Raw genomic sequence first — 15,437 nt, forward strand, 5'->3', positions numbered from 1 at the left:
TTTCGTCCTTCTTCTCTTCTCCTTTTCTTCCTCAGTTTTGAAAGTTGATTCAACCCAGATTAATTTGACCCATCAAGCTCTCATATCATGCATGCCGGGTTGTATTAGCTGGGGAGACTGAAGATTCTCTTCTATCCCACTCCCAAGAGCCGCAGCAAAGGTTTCCAGTGAAGCTGCAGCCCCGTTCGTGGGATACAAATTTTTCTTTCCTCGCAAGATATATCTGGCCGCTGATGTATACTCCCTTCAGGAGCTCTTGTTCCTTAACAAGTCACTAATCCTCAGTTAAGTACAAAAATGGCATGAACGCAGAATTTGATCAAAGTTCACACTCCTTCCCTTAAATATCCACACCGTATTTGTACCTAGCCCCGGGCGTCCATTATCAGCCAACATGGATTCCCTCTCAGATGCTTTCGAGAAGGTAAAGATCGAGGGCCCGCCACCGGAACCCGACATAAGTGAGCATCAAGAGGACGATGACATCCTTGAGGAGCACTCCATTCCTCCGACGCCCTTTCGCTTCCTCGATCTTCCTTCCGAAATTCGTCTGCGCATATATGACCTTGTCTTATTCACACCTTATCGTTTGAAGCCGCGGCGAGCCAACGGAAGTGTAGGCGCCTCAGCAAAGAATCCTCCCATCGCCCCCTTTCGAGTCCGTGTCGCCCTGTTCCTCGTGTGCAGGCGTATCCACGATGAGGCTACGGATTATTTCTACTCTGCGCTGACTTTCCGCGTGTTCCCAATCCAGGATTGGTGCCGAACGCCAATTGTTAGAGCTTTGCCAGCAAGACACAAGGCGTCCGTGAGGACGATCGAGCTGATTCTGGGCTCCAGTTGGACCTCGCCACCTCGCGGGTGGGTGGTGAACAATCGTTTGGGGTTAGAAAAGATGGTGTGCGTTCGAACGTTGAAGGTGTTTATTGAGTGCGACCCATCGCATCCTGTTTTCGAAGGCTTTCGCATATCCCCAGGCTTCTACACCGATTTTGCGGGCAAGATCCTCAAGCAGGTTCTGGAGCGATTACCCCATGTGGTTCAAGTGGAATTTGATGGTTATCCATCGGTTTCCAAAAGTGGAAGCCTAATGAAGCGCCTGCTACATGAGGCGAGGGCAGCTCAGAAAAAGATTCTCTGGGGACCCGAGCGAGGATGGTCCGACTGGGATAGTGAGGGTGAACAAAAACCGAATCAAGTGGAATTTGAAGAAGCCGACTGCCAGAATTCAGTGCAGTAAATAGTGACTCAACGTCTGGCTAAGGTCAGATCGATACGCTATATGACCAATAGATTGAGGCATATAACACGTTCGTGTGGTTCGTCGGACAGAGCCCGTGGCCGTTGTGCAGTCCTAAAAGACTGAATCACTAGCATGGCGTTCGGGGTTGTATTATTACACATTATTGTTTCAGCGCATTGGCTCAACCATTCATACTATATCAAGCATCAGTTATCTATTTGTAATCCCATCTCTTCGGTCCATAGAAGTCAAGCATAGAGCTCCAGAACATAGGGAAAAAGATCGGTTGGCATTCCTCATCTTCCTCCAGAGCGTATCTATAGTTCCTCGTCCACATCCATGCCCGTCCCCTCTTGAGCTCCCTTTCCGCTGGACAAACGCGCCACCGAAGCCTCCTTGTCAATCATCTGCCGCGATACCGCAACGATGTTGTCTTCGATCAGTTGCTGGCTCACATCTTCAATGTCTGTAAAGATGGTCAATAACAAGCAAATCAAGGAAAGACAGGTGTAGGACTCACGCTTCTTGGGGTCAACCTTTCCAACATATCGTGTCTTGAGTTGCTCCTTGGTGAGCTCTGTCTCCTCCTTGACCCGCTTCTCGTAACCTTCAGCAAGGCTCACTAGCTGCTTCATCCGCTCCACGTTGTGCTGGCCTTCCTCATGGAAGTCGTTCATCTGCAATGCCTCTGTCCACACGTGCTTGTGCAAGTTCATCAGCATGTTCTCCTCCAGTCCCGTCTTGCGATAGTTGATAGCGATGCTGTAGTAGTGTCTGTTCAATCCGTGGATGAGCGCCTGGATTGATGGCTTGTTCAGGTGACCCAAGTTGGATGTGGTTTGCCGGGGCTCCTGGCCCATGACGACGGTCTGAGGCTGGATTAGTCGGAAAGCATCGATGACAACCTTTCCCTTAACGGATTGAATCGGATCAACCACAACTGCGACTGCTCGGGGAGTGAGCTGTTCGAATGACTGCTGAGTGTTGATGTCCACGGACGAAAGCCAGCAGCCAAAACCAGGATGGGAGTGGTACCATCCAACGACGGTTTCTGGCCTGTGTTTCGAAGATCTATCAGCGGTGCAACTTTCAAACTTGCTCCATCCTGCCGAGACCTACCGTCCAGTTTGCCGAAGCATCTCCATCATCTTGGTCTGAAAAACGGGGTCCACGGCCTCCACACTGACACCAGTACCGCTCTGGGGCATGGCAAAAACATCAACAACACGAACTGTGTATTCATCGACGAATTCCCCCAGCATCAGGCCCATCACTTCCATAGGCACACCTGCCCGACCATGTCTTAACATCTTCAACAAAGCTAGTGATGAAATGTGTACAGTCTCGGAGTTATCGATCAGGTTCGGGGTGTCCTATAAGAAGTATAGTATCAGCCATCATAGTTCTCAGTGACTTGATCCCATAAATAATCTATATTCAACGGTGACAGAGGCCTTTGCAGAAGACCTTGAATAGACGGCCACAAGCAACAGATGCAAAGTGTGAATGACGCAAAGGGCCGACTTACACCACCTGGAGCTGCGCTTCCCATACCCATGCCCTGGGCGGCCTGAAGCATCCGATTGAGTCGATCCATGGTGACTCAAGAGACTCTGAAAGACTGGGAGAGAATGCAGAATAGCTTCCTCTATGAAGCAATGACGGCGCGACAGTCGGTCGGCGACACACGGGCAGGTTTTCTGTTGCGTGGAGGTCGAAATGGATATCAGTCAATGGAATGAGATGTTGGGTAGCCCGGTTGAGGGAGGTGAGATTAGATGGAGAAAAGGATGACTGTAGAAATAGAATGAGCCAGTTGGTTGAGTGGTGATGGTCCGGAGAATCTAAGCAATATCCTTAGCTGGGCGTGACCAAGCTCAAGAACCAGCGAGCCTGACGGAGGCGGTGAGCAGCTCTTCCGTCTAGTCTCGGCCTCCCCCTCTGGCCTCTGCGGCCTTTGCTCGGCCTCCCCTTCGCTTCCTCCATCACTTATAATTTCCCCAGCCGACAGGACGGAAATTCATTACAGCACCATAATCTTTGATATTGTTCTGTCTTCTCGCATCAGGGCTGGTGCAACTTTTTCATCAGAGATCATCTAACTCTAAAGAATTCTTCAAACCTTTGGCGTAGTCCTCTTGCTTTATCATCACCCCATCTTGAGCACTTCTATAATCGATCCGAGCCATACCACTTCGCCGTCTCGCGACTTATCTCACATATTTATACGCGGTCCTGAGTGAAGAATACCTGTGCATTTATGCACAGTCTCATTTACAATGGCTGCTCCTCCGATTGACCTGGATCTCAATGGCTCCGGTGATCGCGGCAAGAAGGTTGCGTACTTCTACGACTCGGACGTAGGTAACTACGCCTATGTTTCAGGGCATCCCATGAAGCCGCACCGTATCAGGATGACACATAGCCTGGTTATGAACTATGGCCTCTACAAGAAGATGGAGATCTACGTGAGTGTAAACGGACTTTGAAGGCTGGATTCAAGCGGAATACTAATGGGTAATTGGCGCAGCGTGCGAAACCAGCCTCAAAGTATGAAATGACACAATTTCACACCGACGAATATATCGACTTCCTTTCAAAAGTTACGCCAGACAACATGGACCAGTTTTCCAAAGAACAAGGCAGGTATAATGTTGGGGATGACTGTCCGGTCTTCGACGGGCTGTTTGAATTCTGCGGTATTAGCGCTGGAGGCAGTATGGAGGGTGCGGCGCGCCTCAACCGCAACAAATGCGACATCGCTGTGAACTGGGCTGGAGGTCTCCATCACGCAAAGAAGAGCGAAGCAAGTGGTTTCTGCTATGTGAATGGTAAGTTTATCTTCCTGTGCGGCGATTGTCATTATCCAACGACATCTTCTGACTTTTTACAGATATCGTTCTTGGTATCCTCGAGCTGTTACGATTCAAGCAAAGAGTCCTTTACGTCGATATCGATGTCCACCACGGCGACGGTGTCGAGGAAGCGTTCTACACAACTGACCGCGTCATGACAGTCTCATTCCACAAGTACGGAGAATACTTCCCGGGGACCGGCGAGCTTCGTGATATTGGAGTGGGACAGGGCAAGCACTACGCTGTCAATTTTCCACTTCGTGATGGCATCGACGACATTTCGTACAAGAGTATTTTTGAGCCCGTTATCCGAAGTGTCATGGAATGGTACCGCCCAGAAGCTGTCGTCCTTCAATGTGGTGGTGACAGTCTTTCGGGTGATCGTCTAGGTTGTTTCAATCTGAGCATGAGAGGCCACGCAAATTGTGTGAACTTCGTCAAGAGCTTCAATTTACCGACCATGATTCTTGGTGGCGGTGGTTACACAATGCGCAATGTTGCGCGAACGTGGGCGTTTGAGACTGGGATTCTGCTAGGGGACAGTCTAGGTCCTGAGCTTCCTTACAATGACTATTACGAGGTGAGCCCATACTGGATGGAATGTTGAATGCGGGCAGATTGCTAACCTGGTACCTTAGTACTTTGCACCGGACTACGAACTGGATGTGCGTCCATCGAATATGGACAATGCCAACACGAAGGATTATCTCGACAAAATCCGAGCTCAAGTGGTGGAGAATCTCAAGCGGACGGCTTTTGCACCCTCTGTGCAGATGACTGACGTACCTCGCGACCCTCTTGTTGAAGGCATGGACGATGAGGCAGACGCAATCCTCGATGATCTCGACGAAGACGAAAACAAGGACAAGCGCTTCACGAGACGACGATTCGATCAGTATATCGAGAAGCCCGGTGAACTCAGCGATAGTGAAGACGAGGAAGAGAATGCGGCGAACGGAGTTCTTCGCAAGCCTCAATCGCTGAAGCGCAGAAACCAGATCAATTATCGGAATGTCGACCTGGACTCCGGGCTTGATAGCGGGGTTGCCACTCCTCAAGAAGCCTCGTCGGTCCCGGATGACGAGATGGACACCACTGCCGACATGAAAATGGCCGAAGCACCTCTACCCGAGTCTGATGTTCCACCCTCGCCTTCCGCCGCCGGATCGACTTCTAGGAGAGACGAAAAAGCGGCTGCAGAGCCTTCTGAGATGGCTGTTGATGGACCAGAGGGGGTTGCCACTTCCGCTGCTGTCTCCCGCCAACAATCCCCGAAGCCGCAGGATGAGGACACTACGATGGAAGACGCAGGTGCGCCTGTCCCCGAAACTGAGCAGTCGGACAAACCAGCGTCGTCAGTTGAGGGGCAGGAAGAGGAGAAGAATCCAGAGACACCGGCTCCAGAAAAGGCAGCCCCAGAACCTTCATCTCCCATCAAGGCTTCGCCTATTCCGGGCGAGAAGGATGTCTCGGACAAGCCAGAAACGAATGATACAACGGAACCGGTTGAGGTCAAGGCCAAGGAGAAGACTCCTGAGGCCCCTATCGATCAACAGGCTTTGAAAACCGAGCAGGAGACTTCTGAGGATGCCAGTGAAAACAAGGCAGGCAGCCAACCGACAGAAGTAAGCTCAAAACAGCAACCTGAGGAGGCTGAGAAAGGCGGGGATTGATGTTCTGCTCTCTGTCTGTGAAGGCGTCCATCCACTGGAAGTTTCTGGCGTAACAGGGCAATGGTAGTATGGTGTTTCGGGCTCTCGAAATCATTGCATGTGTTCTATGAGGTGGCCTTTTTTATTTTCTTTACATCCTGGTGCTAGCTTTTGCCTTCTTTTCTCGAGCAAGATATGGTCCAATATGACATTGTTTTTATTCACTCTTCGCTAGCATGTTACCTTTCATCAACCAATCTCTCCTGTATACTACCTGCGTTTGGTGTTGACTCTGATAATCCAGGATCTGCATAGATCATTTATGCTCTATCAATGATCTAATATTATAAGAAAGACATGATAACAATTGTCTTTGATTTCAGTATCGAGCAGCAATAGCAGCTACGGACTTTTTGGTATGATTGAGCGGATACAACTGAGCACTCGCACCCCCGCCAAAGGTAAGCAGGCAACTGGTTAACCATCCTTCACTAGGGGTATGGTTAAGTAATCACAGACTAGTCCTATTAAAGCTTAGCATTAGGGCAAGCTCTGTGCTCCAAGGCGGGGCAGAAGAGCCAATGGTGACCAAGCGCCAAGATTTTACACACCACGCACACTAAGCGAGAGCAATTCGAAACCCGAACCGCCGTGCAAACCCTCGACGTCGTCCAGATCCCTTTCGACCTTCGTCGCCCTTTCGCCCTTTTCCCCGTATCCGACACCGACTACGTGATACCTAGCCAAGATGTCTAAGAGAGGGTGAGTCACAATGCTTCTTTTCCGGGTTTTGCGGAGCGCTGCGCGGTCGAAAACGAGCGCACAGGTGGTGGACGGTTCTTTGATGGCTGGAGATCAAGAAGCGTGAGGTGGATTATTGTTGAAATAAGAGGAGGAACTGAAGAATCTGCGAAGGGTTATTTTGGAGCGGCAGTTTTGAGAGGAATCGCGCTGGGATCCACGGGATATTGGGATTTTCAGGATGGGCCAGATATTTAAGGAATGAAATGCTGATGATTGAATTTTGAACAGTCGTGGTGCCGCCTCCGGCAACAAGCTCAAGATGACCCTCGGTCTGCCTTGGTACGTTATTGCAATTCCTACTCTACCGAGTCGAACACAATTGTCGAAGCGACCCTGTGTCACACTGTCTCCTTCGAGCCTACACAATCCGCCATTCATCATCACGAAAATGCCCACCTACATCTCAGTCAACCACCAAATCAACTCTCCCCGTCAAATGTGTTCGACTCATCAGAAATGACGAATCATAGACTAACGTGTTATTTGGTGATATAGCGGTGCCGTGATGAACTGCTGCGACAACTCCGGTGCCCGTAACCTGTACATCATCTCGGTCAAGGGAATCGGTGCCCGCCTGAACCGTCTCCCCGCTGCCGGTGTCGGTGACATGGTCATGGCCACCGTCAAGAAGGGAAAGCCCGAGCTCCGTAAGAAGGTCATGCCCGCCGTTGTCGTCCGTCAGAGCAAGCCCTGGAGAAGACCCGACGGTATCTACCTGTACTTCGAGGACAACGCTGGTGTGGTGAGTACACCCTCTTTTTATTCTTTTTCTGGAGCGGCGGTTGCGGTTTGTACCCGTGATTCCGAGATATAAACGAGGCCATCGCTATCAGCTACGACAGATTCAAGAATGAAAGCTAATCACCTCATTCTATTGCAGATCGTCAACGCCAAGGGTGAGATGAAGGGATCCGCCATCACCGGCCCCGTCGGTAAGGAGGCTGCTGAGCTCTGGCCTGTAAGTTCCCTATTATTTTCGACGCATGCTCCGGTTAAAGCATGAGTAACTAATCCTTGGGTCAAATAGCGTATTGCTTCCAACTCTGGTGTCGTTATGTAAAAGAATCAATACAAAAAGGCGTCGTGACATTAGGAAGTCAGGGAGAGATAGAAGCAGCGATACCAGGGAATGAAATCATCTTTTTTTTCGGTACACATGACACAAAGCCACGAATCTGCATGAACGGGTCCGACCTCATCTAAAGCCGCCCATCTCTTTCCTAAATGACGTGTCTCTCTATTGTTTCTTCTACTGGCGATTCGGAAATACAAAAAATGTTCAAAATCGTTTCTCTTCTTTATATCTTCCCAGTATGCGTCTACCAATGACCGAGATAACTACGAGAGATCCGATGCGGCCGGCTTTATATGAGCAATGGAATTGAGGCACTGCTGGTCTCTATCCTCATACAACTCCTTCCTCTGGGGTGTTTCGAACAAGTCTATTTCTAGAACCGACACACTACAGACCAGTAGTCTTAAATGTAGACGTAACCAAAACTATATACATGTTTCAAGAAATCGCGAAGAGAAACAGGCCAATGGTATATAAACACAAGATCAGTATGGTACAAAGAAGTCCAACTCGAGGAAAATGGAAAAGCAAGTCGCTCGCTGCTGATGCTAAACCTTCAAAATATCCGAGATCGGTCTATGACTTGACCTGCGGACCTTTCGCAGCTACAGACTTTGCTGTCTGTCGCTTCAGTCCAATGGATCTAGGCAAAAGAGTATATAGCAAAAGAAGCAAGATGGTCACGATGTTGAGTACATGGATCGCCCACCAGATATGCTGGACTCCGGCCTTGCACATGGTGATCTCATACTTCCATTCGTTCACGGCCGGGCTGGCATCAAACCAGACGGAGAGGAGGCCTGCGTTGCCGCCGTAGTCGCCCATCATGGCTCGGAGGGTGACCTCGCGAATGGAGGGCGTATCCGATCTATCCTCCTGGACTGCACTATAGCGTTTTGCGTCCCACTTCCACGTTTGCTGGGTTGTATCGTCCCCCGTGTCTGTAGTGATCGACCGGTTCACGAAGTGGACGACGTCACATCCGGTGTGGTCGTGGCCGTTGAGGATGAGCCCATTGCGGCCCCAGCCTCCTCCTGGAACACCTTTGTCACCGCTCATGCCATAGATCCCTTGGAGGACGCCGGTGGCGCTGAGCTGCTCGCTCAGATGGTTCTGCTCCCGTAGTCCTCCCGCTTTGAAGCGGGGGACACCATCTGGCCCGTCTTCGTCGTCGGACTCGTGGTAGGTAAAGAATGGTCCGTCGGTGCAGATGCCCTCCTTCTTATGTAGGGGCAGATGGGTTAGGAGAAGCGTGAAGGTTGTCCGATCTTCGACAGGGTACGTGCGATGGGTGATCAGATCGTTGATGAAGGCGTAGCTGTTCGACTGGACTTGTTCGGATAGCGCTGGCCCGTCCAGGGTCAGCGTGTTGAGGTTGATCAGGTGCAGTGTAGGCGTGACAGCAGCGTTTGCTACATCGCCAGTTTGGTTCTCGCAGGTATGCTGAAAGCGAACATCCCAGTTCGCGCGCCCAAACATGCGCTCGAATCGCTCAATCCGCGCCTCGCTGGCGTCTCCCGCATACCCAATATCATGGTTCCCAGCAATGTTGATGACCCTCCGACTCCAAGCCGAGTCCGTCGTATTCAGCTGCTCCAACTCAGACACATCCCCAGAGCCCGCTCCATACCCCGCCGACCCAGTAACCGTAATCTCGTCGCCGACCCGCTCACCCCCTCCGAACACCCGATTCCAGTACCTGTCTGCCCTTCGCTCAAACTCCTCATCGGTGATCCACTGGCTTCCAATCAGATCCCCCAGCACCGTGACATGCGTAGGACGTGTCCACCAATGCAGCGTACGGTATATATGCGCGAGGTAGAAATCGTTCCCGAGTAAATCAAGTCGTTTTCTCGCGGCCAGAATTGAGCGTGGAACGTCTTCGCGTGCGAGTGTGCGCAGCGCAGCAGTTACATTGCCAAGGACATCGCGGTGGAAGGGCGACCCGGACTCCGTTACAGATGACCTGATTGCAGTCCAGTGCTGCTTGATCCGGGCGGGGAGCTCTTCGTCTGGACTAGGGAGAGAGCTATCACCTTCTAGTTGGGGGTCTGCGAGAACTAGCAGCCTGAAGACCGCTGGCTCGCTCGCGCCCTGCTGTCCGATGTGGTGTGAAAAGGTGTGGAACAGTGGGCTATGCGCGGGACTGAACGAATCAGGTGGGCGCTCATTCTTGTTGACTGGAAGTGGAAATGCACAACCCTGGAAGATCGGATAGAGGTAGAGGTAGAGACTGGACGTTATTGCGAGTGGAACGAGCACGACGAGGGCACGGGATAGGAGAAGGCGGAGGAGGGACATGGGGACACGACTGGGAGATGACCGCGCATTGGCGTGGATATTTGATTTGTAAGGGCTATAAAGTCATGAGATCATAAAGCATGCAAATAATCGATTTTCAAAAGTCGGCGCGACCAAGAAACGGGGAGGTGAAGACAAAATGGGTTAAGGGGATCCGACGTGGTTGGAGATGGAAGACAGTCCGTGTAGTTTTAAACAGATTATTACCACAGCGAATGAAAATGAACCGAGTCACCATGACAGAATCATTCAAAGGTCTATACGCATCGCGCTTTGCCATTAAGATAAGAAGATTATTTTTATTAAAAAAGAACATTAATGGTTTCATCAAAGGTATACAAATAGAAAAGAATTGAAAAGATATCATTCCGGTTTTTCATCATGTTCTAGCCAGCAACATCTTGAACCTCATGGTATATCCGCATATTCCTATGCCTTCAGAACACACAGCAGAAAGGGGTTTGAAGCAGATAAAGCAAACTGCCATAGTCTCAAGCTCGAAGGAGGTAGGGTTTTCGAAAAGAGAACAAGAAATCAGATCAAAAGGGGGTATATCACATAACGCCAAACGGGGTGAATAGTCTTGCAGGAGGACAGCAAGCCGGTAAACTTGCCTGATTAATCGGATTTCGAAAGAGTCTCTGGTAGCAGAGACGACGGCCCTGTATCGAGATCACCAAGAGAGTTCGGGGAAGCAGGATTGTCTTCCTTATTCTCACCGCTTGCGGGCGCTTTGTCGAGATTTAGGCCTTGGATTCGCAAGCCGTTGCGTTCCTCCGTTTCGGTCGACGCTCGATTGCGCTCCTGTTCTTCCTTGGCCTCTTGTAGTTCTGACTCAGTCATCAGTGCAGGGGGTCGTTGGTTCATCATCCGGGCCTGCTTCAAACTGACTGTCTTCTGCTTATTCGTTGTCTCGACGGGCAGACTCATATCACGCTCGATAGTGGCCTTCATCAGCGCAGCCATCCATAGTCGACCTTCTCCGACACTGTCCACTTGGAAGTAATGTACCGCGGGTTTGGTGAATTGTACGGTACGCGATGTCTTGGGAGGCACAAGCTTGAAGAAGAACGGCCCCTCTGGATCAAGCTTGGCATTGCGAGAGGAAGGTGAGGTGGACGACTTGTCCGTGTCAGCAGCACCGTTGGAAAGAGAAGGTGACGTTGGCGATGCCGTGGCGCCGGTGATAGTTGCATGCAAGGCGACAATGGGATCGTTATCTGCTCGTAGTACACGATGAGCGGTGATGTCAATGAGGCCCCTTTCCTCGGTGTCGTTCTCAGAGTAATAGTACGACAGACGGCGGCCACGTAGGACAAATAGGCGAGGTTTCCACGTAGTCATGAGATTTGATGATCTCTTCTTCATCCACCCGGAGTAATCACAACCGTCCATTTGCTCTTGCGGCGTCTTCTTCTCCAGGCCTCGCATATAGGCGCTGGTGTCTTTCTTAGATTTTGGGCCCGCCTTGACGGATGTCCTTGGACGCGGCAAAGATATTCCTCCCTCTGCGTTCTTGATTGAACTTTCAGTGCTATGCCTCTCAGAACTCTTCGAGGTCGACGGTGTAGTAGAACCGGTTCTGACCGAAGCTGGATCGGTATCTCTAACGGGCGAGGCTGGTGCGACAGAGGTGTCGATGCCCTTCCCGACAACATCGGATATGATACGGAGCCCAGCGGTGCGCCGTATTTTAGGCCCACCACTCTTGCTCTGAGAGAAGGATAAGGAAGATGCACGTCCTGACCCTTCAGCATCCGACTTTCCCACAAAGGGGGCAAGTGGTGCAAACGATGCAAAGAAGCCAGAGCTAGAGCCCGGCTTCTCTGCGGACGTTGTGGTGTTGGAAGACTGCGAAGTTGGACCACGTCTGTCGATCACTCGAGTGCTGAGGCTCCTAAATCGGCTTTTCGGCGCTGCAGTCGTCGGAACGTCCTCCACAGCAGCAGGAGGAGCTTGCTTAGCCGTATCTCGGATGGAGTCAACGCTTGCGATGCGGGAATGTCGTTTATTGACCTTCAATTTATCATCGGCGTAACTAGGTTGTCGAGAATGGCTTACACTCCCAGTCACGGAGGTCCGTTTCTGCAACAATCTCCTGGACTTCGTGGTATCCCCTTCGGGACCAGAGAAGTATCCCCGTTCTAGCTCATCATACCGATCGGTCACGGGGACCGCAGAGTCAGACTCGTTCGTATCCGGGCGCCGGAGACCGTGTTGGGGAAGCACTCCTTCGTGGTAAGTGGGGTAAGTACCTGAGCGAGAGGGCACCCGCTGTGATCCGCTGGCCATAGTCCAATTTCTGTCAAATGAAGGCTGCTTGAAATGACCAGCGCGAGGCGATGAATCCACGCGGTGACCTGTGTCTATGGAAGAATGACGACGGTGGTGATTTATTTCCCGGATGGACGCTGCTGAAGGTCTTCTCTGATGATCCATGAAGTTGGGAGTCTGCGGAGTCATAGGAGAACTTGTGGTACTCGGTATCCCGCCACTCACAAGTCGTGGGTGCTGCATAGAGCCGGCCGAGCCTCTTGTAAGGTGAGGGATACGGGGAAGAAAAGGGCCAGTATGGCTGGCACGGCTGAGAGACCTTTCTTCCGACGGCGCAGGATAGCTGGAGGCAGAGCCCCGTTGCTGTTGTTGTTTGAGACCCTTGACCTCCTCTTGGAAAGCCTTGACTTTGTGCCACGTCTTCAACCGACGACCCATGACGCCGAAATCAAACTCCTTCATAAAGAGAAAATCCTGATCCATGTCCAGTAGCACATCACCGGTTATCTCTTGCTCCTCGAATATATCGCAGTGTTTCGCCTCGACTCCCAGTTCACGCAGATGCCTCGCTGTCTCAGCCGCATCCCAGCTCCGCACCTGCACCTCGGTCGGCTGGTTTTCCTCTTCTTCATCGGTTTCATGGCCCCTAATGTAGGAGACCCGATGTTCAAAATGGCTGCTATATTCGCTCGAGGAATCGTTATTTGCTTTGTTTTCGTGATTGGCAACACTATGACGCGGGGTGCTTAGGTCGGTTATGTGCTCATCAATAACACTCAAGGTCTCATTCATAACCGGGCTGTCCTGGCCCTTCAATTGACCGTCTAGAGTTTGTCTAATCGACTGCTGAATATCGACGGCGAGTCTCGAAGTGGGCAAAGGAGATGAGCTTGACCGGTGCTGCTGGTTGGGGGAAGGCACCATGGATGATGGGTCCTTGGCTACTTCTGGCGGTTGTATCTCCGATATGCTAGCGTGGCGAGACGCCTGTGGCGTAGATTCTCCGCTCTTGGGCGAGGCAACCAATTCAGACGAGAGCTGGTCCTCCGCTGCCGGTTTGGGGTCGTCCACATCAATCATGTCCTCTCTCGGCGGTCGGATAGGGATCCTCGGGGCGGCGGTTGTGTAAACTAAATCAAAAGACCTTTATTAGTTATGATCACAATACGCCGTCGACTAGCTTGTTCCGAAAAAGGAGAGCATACCACCAGGGAAAAGACCTGTTGTCCCTGTTCTCACGTCTTTTCCCAAGTACCAACCATCGCCAAAGCCTTCGTCAAGTTCTATCAATTCAATCTTCTCCCCTCGTCGCAAAGTAAGCTCGTCCGTTCCACGCGCGTCGAAGTCATCTAAAGACCAGCGACAGGTTAGTTATCGTGGTGAGTTCTGTGAAGCCTGATCGACCAGCGAGCGGGGGTGAATCGCGGCAATCCGTGCGACCGGGGCAAGGCAAATTATCTACTTACGGACAACGAGCAAAAAGTCACCCGGGCGAACGCCGCGGGGCGGTGTTGACAGAGCCATCGAAGAACCCTCAACCAATTAACAATTCAACGGAGCAAGGTGGGGTTGTCCGTCGTCAGAACAGGAGCGGCAACAGAAGTTGTAGCGGAGGGATTGCGCAGGACATGGGGCCAAGCAGCCCTCCCGGGTAAACTGGAAGTTTAAGTCTCTGAGTCCAGAGTGAGAGATGGATTGCGCGCTTCTTTTCCTTTTCTCTTCTATTATGATTTTGTTTGGCGAAAGGAGGGCGGGGCGTCCTCAAGCAGTCTTGAAGTCAGGGAGGGGGCTTGCGAACGGAATGGCAGATGACGATGCGCCTGAGTTCAGGAATGCGACAGCCACGCAAAGGCACCACCGCCTTGAATCAGGCAAGGCCAGGCCGTCTGGAATTTAGATAAAACAGAGAAGAGAAGAATGAACTTAAGGGAAGATCCAAGACAGGCACAGGAAAACGGCGGGGCCGAGAAGCGGGCGCAAGTTGGAGCGAGGATCGAGATTGGCCCAACACTGCACTAGAGATAAGTTTGACAGACTTAGTTTTCAAGTAGTACCTTTCTCGAAATCAGGATAGGTTTGGCGAAAAGTGAGCGGGACAACCCGTCGTCCTATATCTCTCTCGATTCACTTTGATCAACCGAAAATAGAACAGAACACAAGGAACAACACAAAGAACAAATTAAGCTTCAGTTTGCTCTGTCTGGGGCTTCACCAGGCGGATAAGCAAACCAGCGACGATCCCAGGGTCATGTATGGACTCAATATGGCCAGAGCGCTAAGGAGTGGGAACGGGCGCCAAATGGGCGGCTGCACAAGCGTCAGGTCCTTCCAGCTTTCTCGTAGTACCCCGTACTGCAGGTCAAAATTCCGGCGTCTGGACGGTCTGGTATAGTGAAACTGGATGAGCGGATATTTGATTATGCTGAATGGTGAATATCCGCGGTGGACAGGGTCTCGATGATGGCGAAGGTGAAAAGTGGAGTTGATGAGAATAAAGATAATGGCCTGAGGAACGATGCTTGGCGCGTGCGGTCGTGACTCGTCAGAGCGTCGGCCGTAAAGAGCTTAATTGATTCGACTCACTGCTCCAGCACTCAGTCGTTCCGAAGGAGCAGTTTTGGTAAAACAGTTGGGGGAGAAGCTCGACTTTTGAGTCAAATTGATGGACGGAATCTAGAGACATACAATCTGCTGAGGCTTGATCAGGTTGATGATCGTGGGATTGCGACTTGATGATGATGACGAAGATGTGATAGATGGAAGCGGATGACTGGAGCCAACAGAGGAGAGAGATACCTCACGAGGAACAGGTGTACATGCTCTACCGTGTAAGTGGATCTCAGGACAGATAACTTGGGCAGTGTTATTGTATCTACTGTGATCTCCCGGAGCGTTTACTTGAGCGAAAACAATGAGTAACAGCGATAGTGTCTCTTTTGAGTTCGTCTTTGGCGCAAGGAGTCAGTTCATATACTTGGATGTGCATGTGTATGTGTGTGTGCGCTCCCAGGTAAGTACTAGTTATTTGGCGGGAGAGAAGATCAGAAAACAGCCCATCATCTTTAAAATCAGCCTTGATACTTCGTATCCAAATGAGAGGATGTCAGACTGCTACCTTTAACAGTCAGTGTTAAAATGATGATTGCATGCTATCTAGGAACTCAGTCCAGCAACACATATTACCGACTAGACTGAATACAAGGCCTAGGGAATTCGACTGGTCCACATTTTAT

At 51.0% G+C, this 15,437-nt stretch overlaps 6 protein-coding genes across 6 annotated transcripts; 3 read left to right on the plus strand and 3 right to left on the minus strand.

Annotated features, from left to right (window-relative positions):
• Positions 1 to 394: 394 nt before the first annotated feature.
• On the plus strand, positions 395 to 1,240 carry Aspvir_001348 (uncharacterized protein; the record flags this gene model as incomplete). Its single annotated transcript, XM_043266470.1, has 1 exon — positions 395 to 1,240. One exon carries the CDS (start codon positions 395 to 397, stop codon positions 1,238 to 1,240), a length of 846 nt encoding a protein of 281 aa, XP_043122405.1.
• Positions 1,241 to 1,560: 320 nt separating this feature from the next.
• Aspvir_001349 (proteasome regulatory particle lid subunit RPN11) lies at positions 1,561 to 2,840 on the minus strand (the record flags this gene model as incomplete). Its single annotated transcript, XM_043266471.1, has 4 exons — positions 1,561 to 1,709; positions 1,764 to 2,299; positions 2,363 to 2,616; positions 2,772 to 2,840. The coding sequence occupies 4 exons, from the start codon at positions 2,838 to 2,840 to the stop codon at positions 1,561 to 1,563; spliced, it is 1,008 nt and encodes a 335-aa protein (XP_043122406.1).
• A 682-nt stretch (positions 2,841 to 3,522) lies between these two features.
• On the plus strand, positions 3,523 to 5,771 carry rpdA (histone deacetylase RPD3; the record flags this gene model as incomplete). The annotated part of the gene is made up of 4 exons (XM_043266472.1): positions 3,523 to 3,711; positions 3,774 to 4,074; positions 4,137 to 4,678; positions 4,737 to 5,771. The coding sequence occupies 4 exons, from the start codon at positions 3,523 to 3,525 to the stop codon at positions 5,769 to 5,771; spliced, it is 2,067 nt and encodes a 688-aa protein (XP_043122407.1).
• A 727-nt stretch (positions 5,772 to 6,498) lies between these two features.
• Positions 6,499 to 7,614, plus strand: Aspvir_001351 (60S ribosomal protein uL14; the record flags this gene model as incomplete). Its single annotated transcript, XM_043266473.1, has 5 exons — positions 6,499 to 6,512; positions 6,783 to 6,833; positions 7,050 to 7,296; positions 7,435 to 7,512; positions 7,582 to 7,614. The coding sequence occupies 5 exons, from the start codon at positions 6,499 to 6,501 to the stop codon at positions 7,612 to 7,614; spliced, it is 423 nt and encodes a 140-aa protein (XP_043122408.1).
• A 591-nt stretch (positions 7,615 to 8,205) lies between these two features.
• On the minus strand, positions 8,206 to 9,930 carry Aspvir_001352 (uncharacterized protein; the record flags this gene model as incomplete). Its single annotated transcript, XM_043266474.1, has 1 exon — positions 8,206 to 9,930. One exon carries the CDS (start codon positions 9,928 to 9,930, stop codon positions 8,206 to 8,208), a length of 1,725 nt encoding a protein of 574 aa, XP_043122409.1.
• A 618-nt stretch (positions 9,931 to 10,548) lies between these two features.
• On the minus strand, positions 10,549 to 13,728 carry Aspvir_001353 (putative polarized growth protein (Boi2); the record flags this gene model as incomplete). The annotated part of the gene is made up of 3 exons (XM_043266475.1): positions 10,549 to 13,334; positions 13,410 to 13,553; positions 13,671 to 13,728. 3 exons carry the CDS (start codon positions 13,726 to 13,728, stop codon positions 10,549 to 10,551), a joined length of 2,988 nt encoding a protein of 995 aa, XP_043122410.1.
• Between the last annotated feature and the right edge of the window lie 1,709 nt (positions 13,729 to 15,437).

The sequence above is a fragment of the Aspergillus viridinutans genome, assembly GCF_018404265.1.
Source record: "Aspergillus viridinutans IFM 47045 DNA, scaffold_1, whole genome shotgun sequence".
In the NCBI taxonomy this organism is placed as follows: Eukaryota; Fungi; Ascomycota; class Eurotiomycetes; order Eurotiales; family Aspergillaceae; genus Aspergillus; species Aspergillus viridinutans.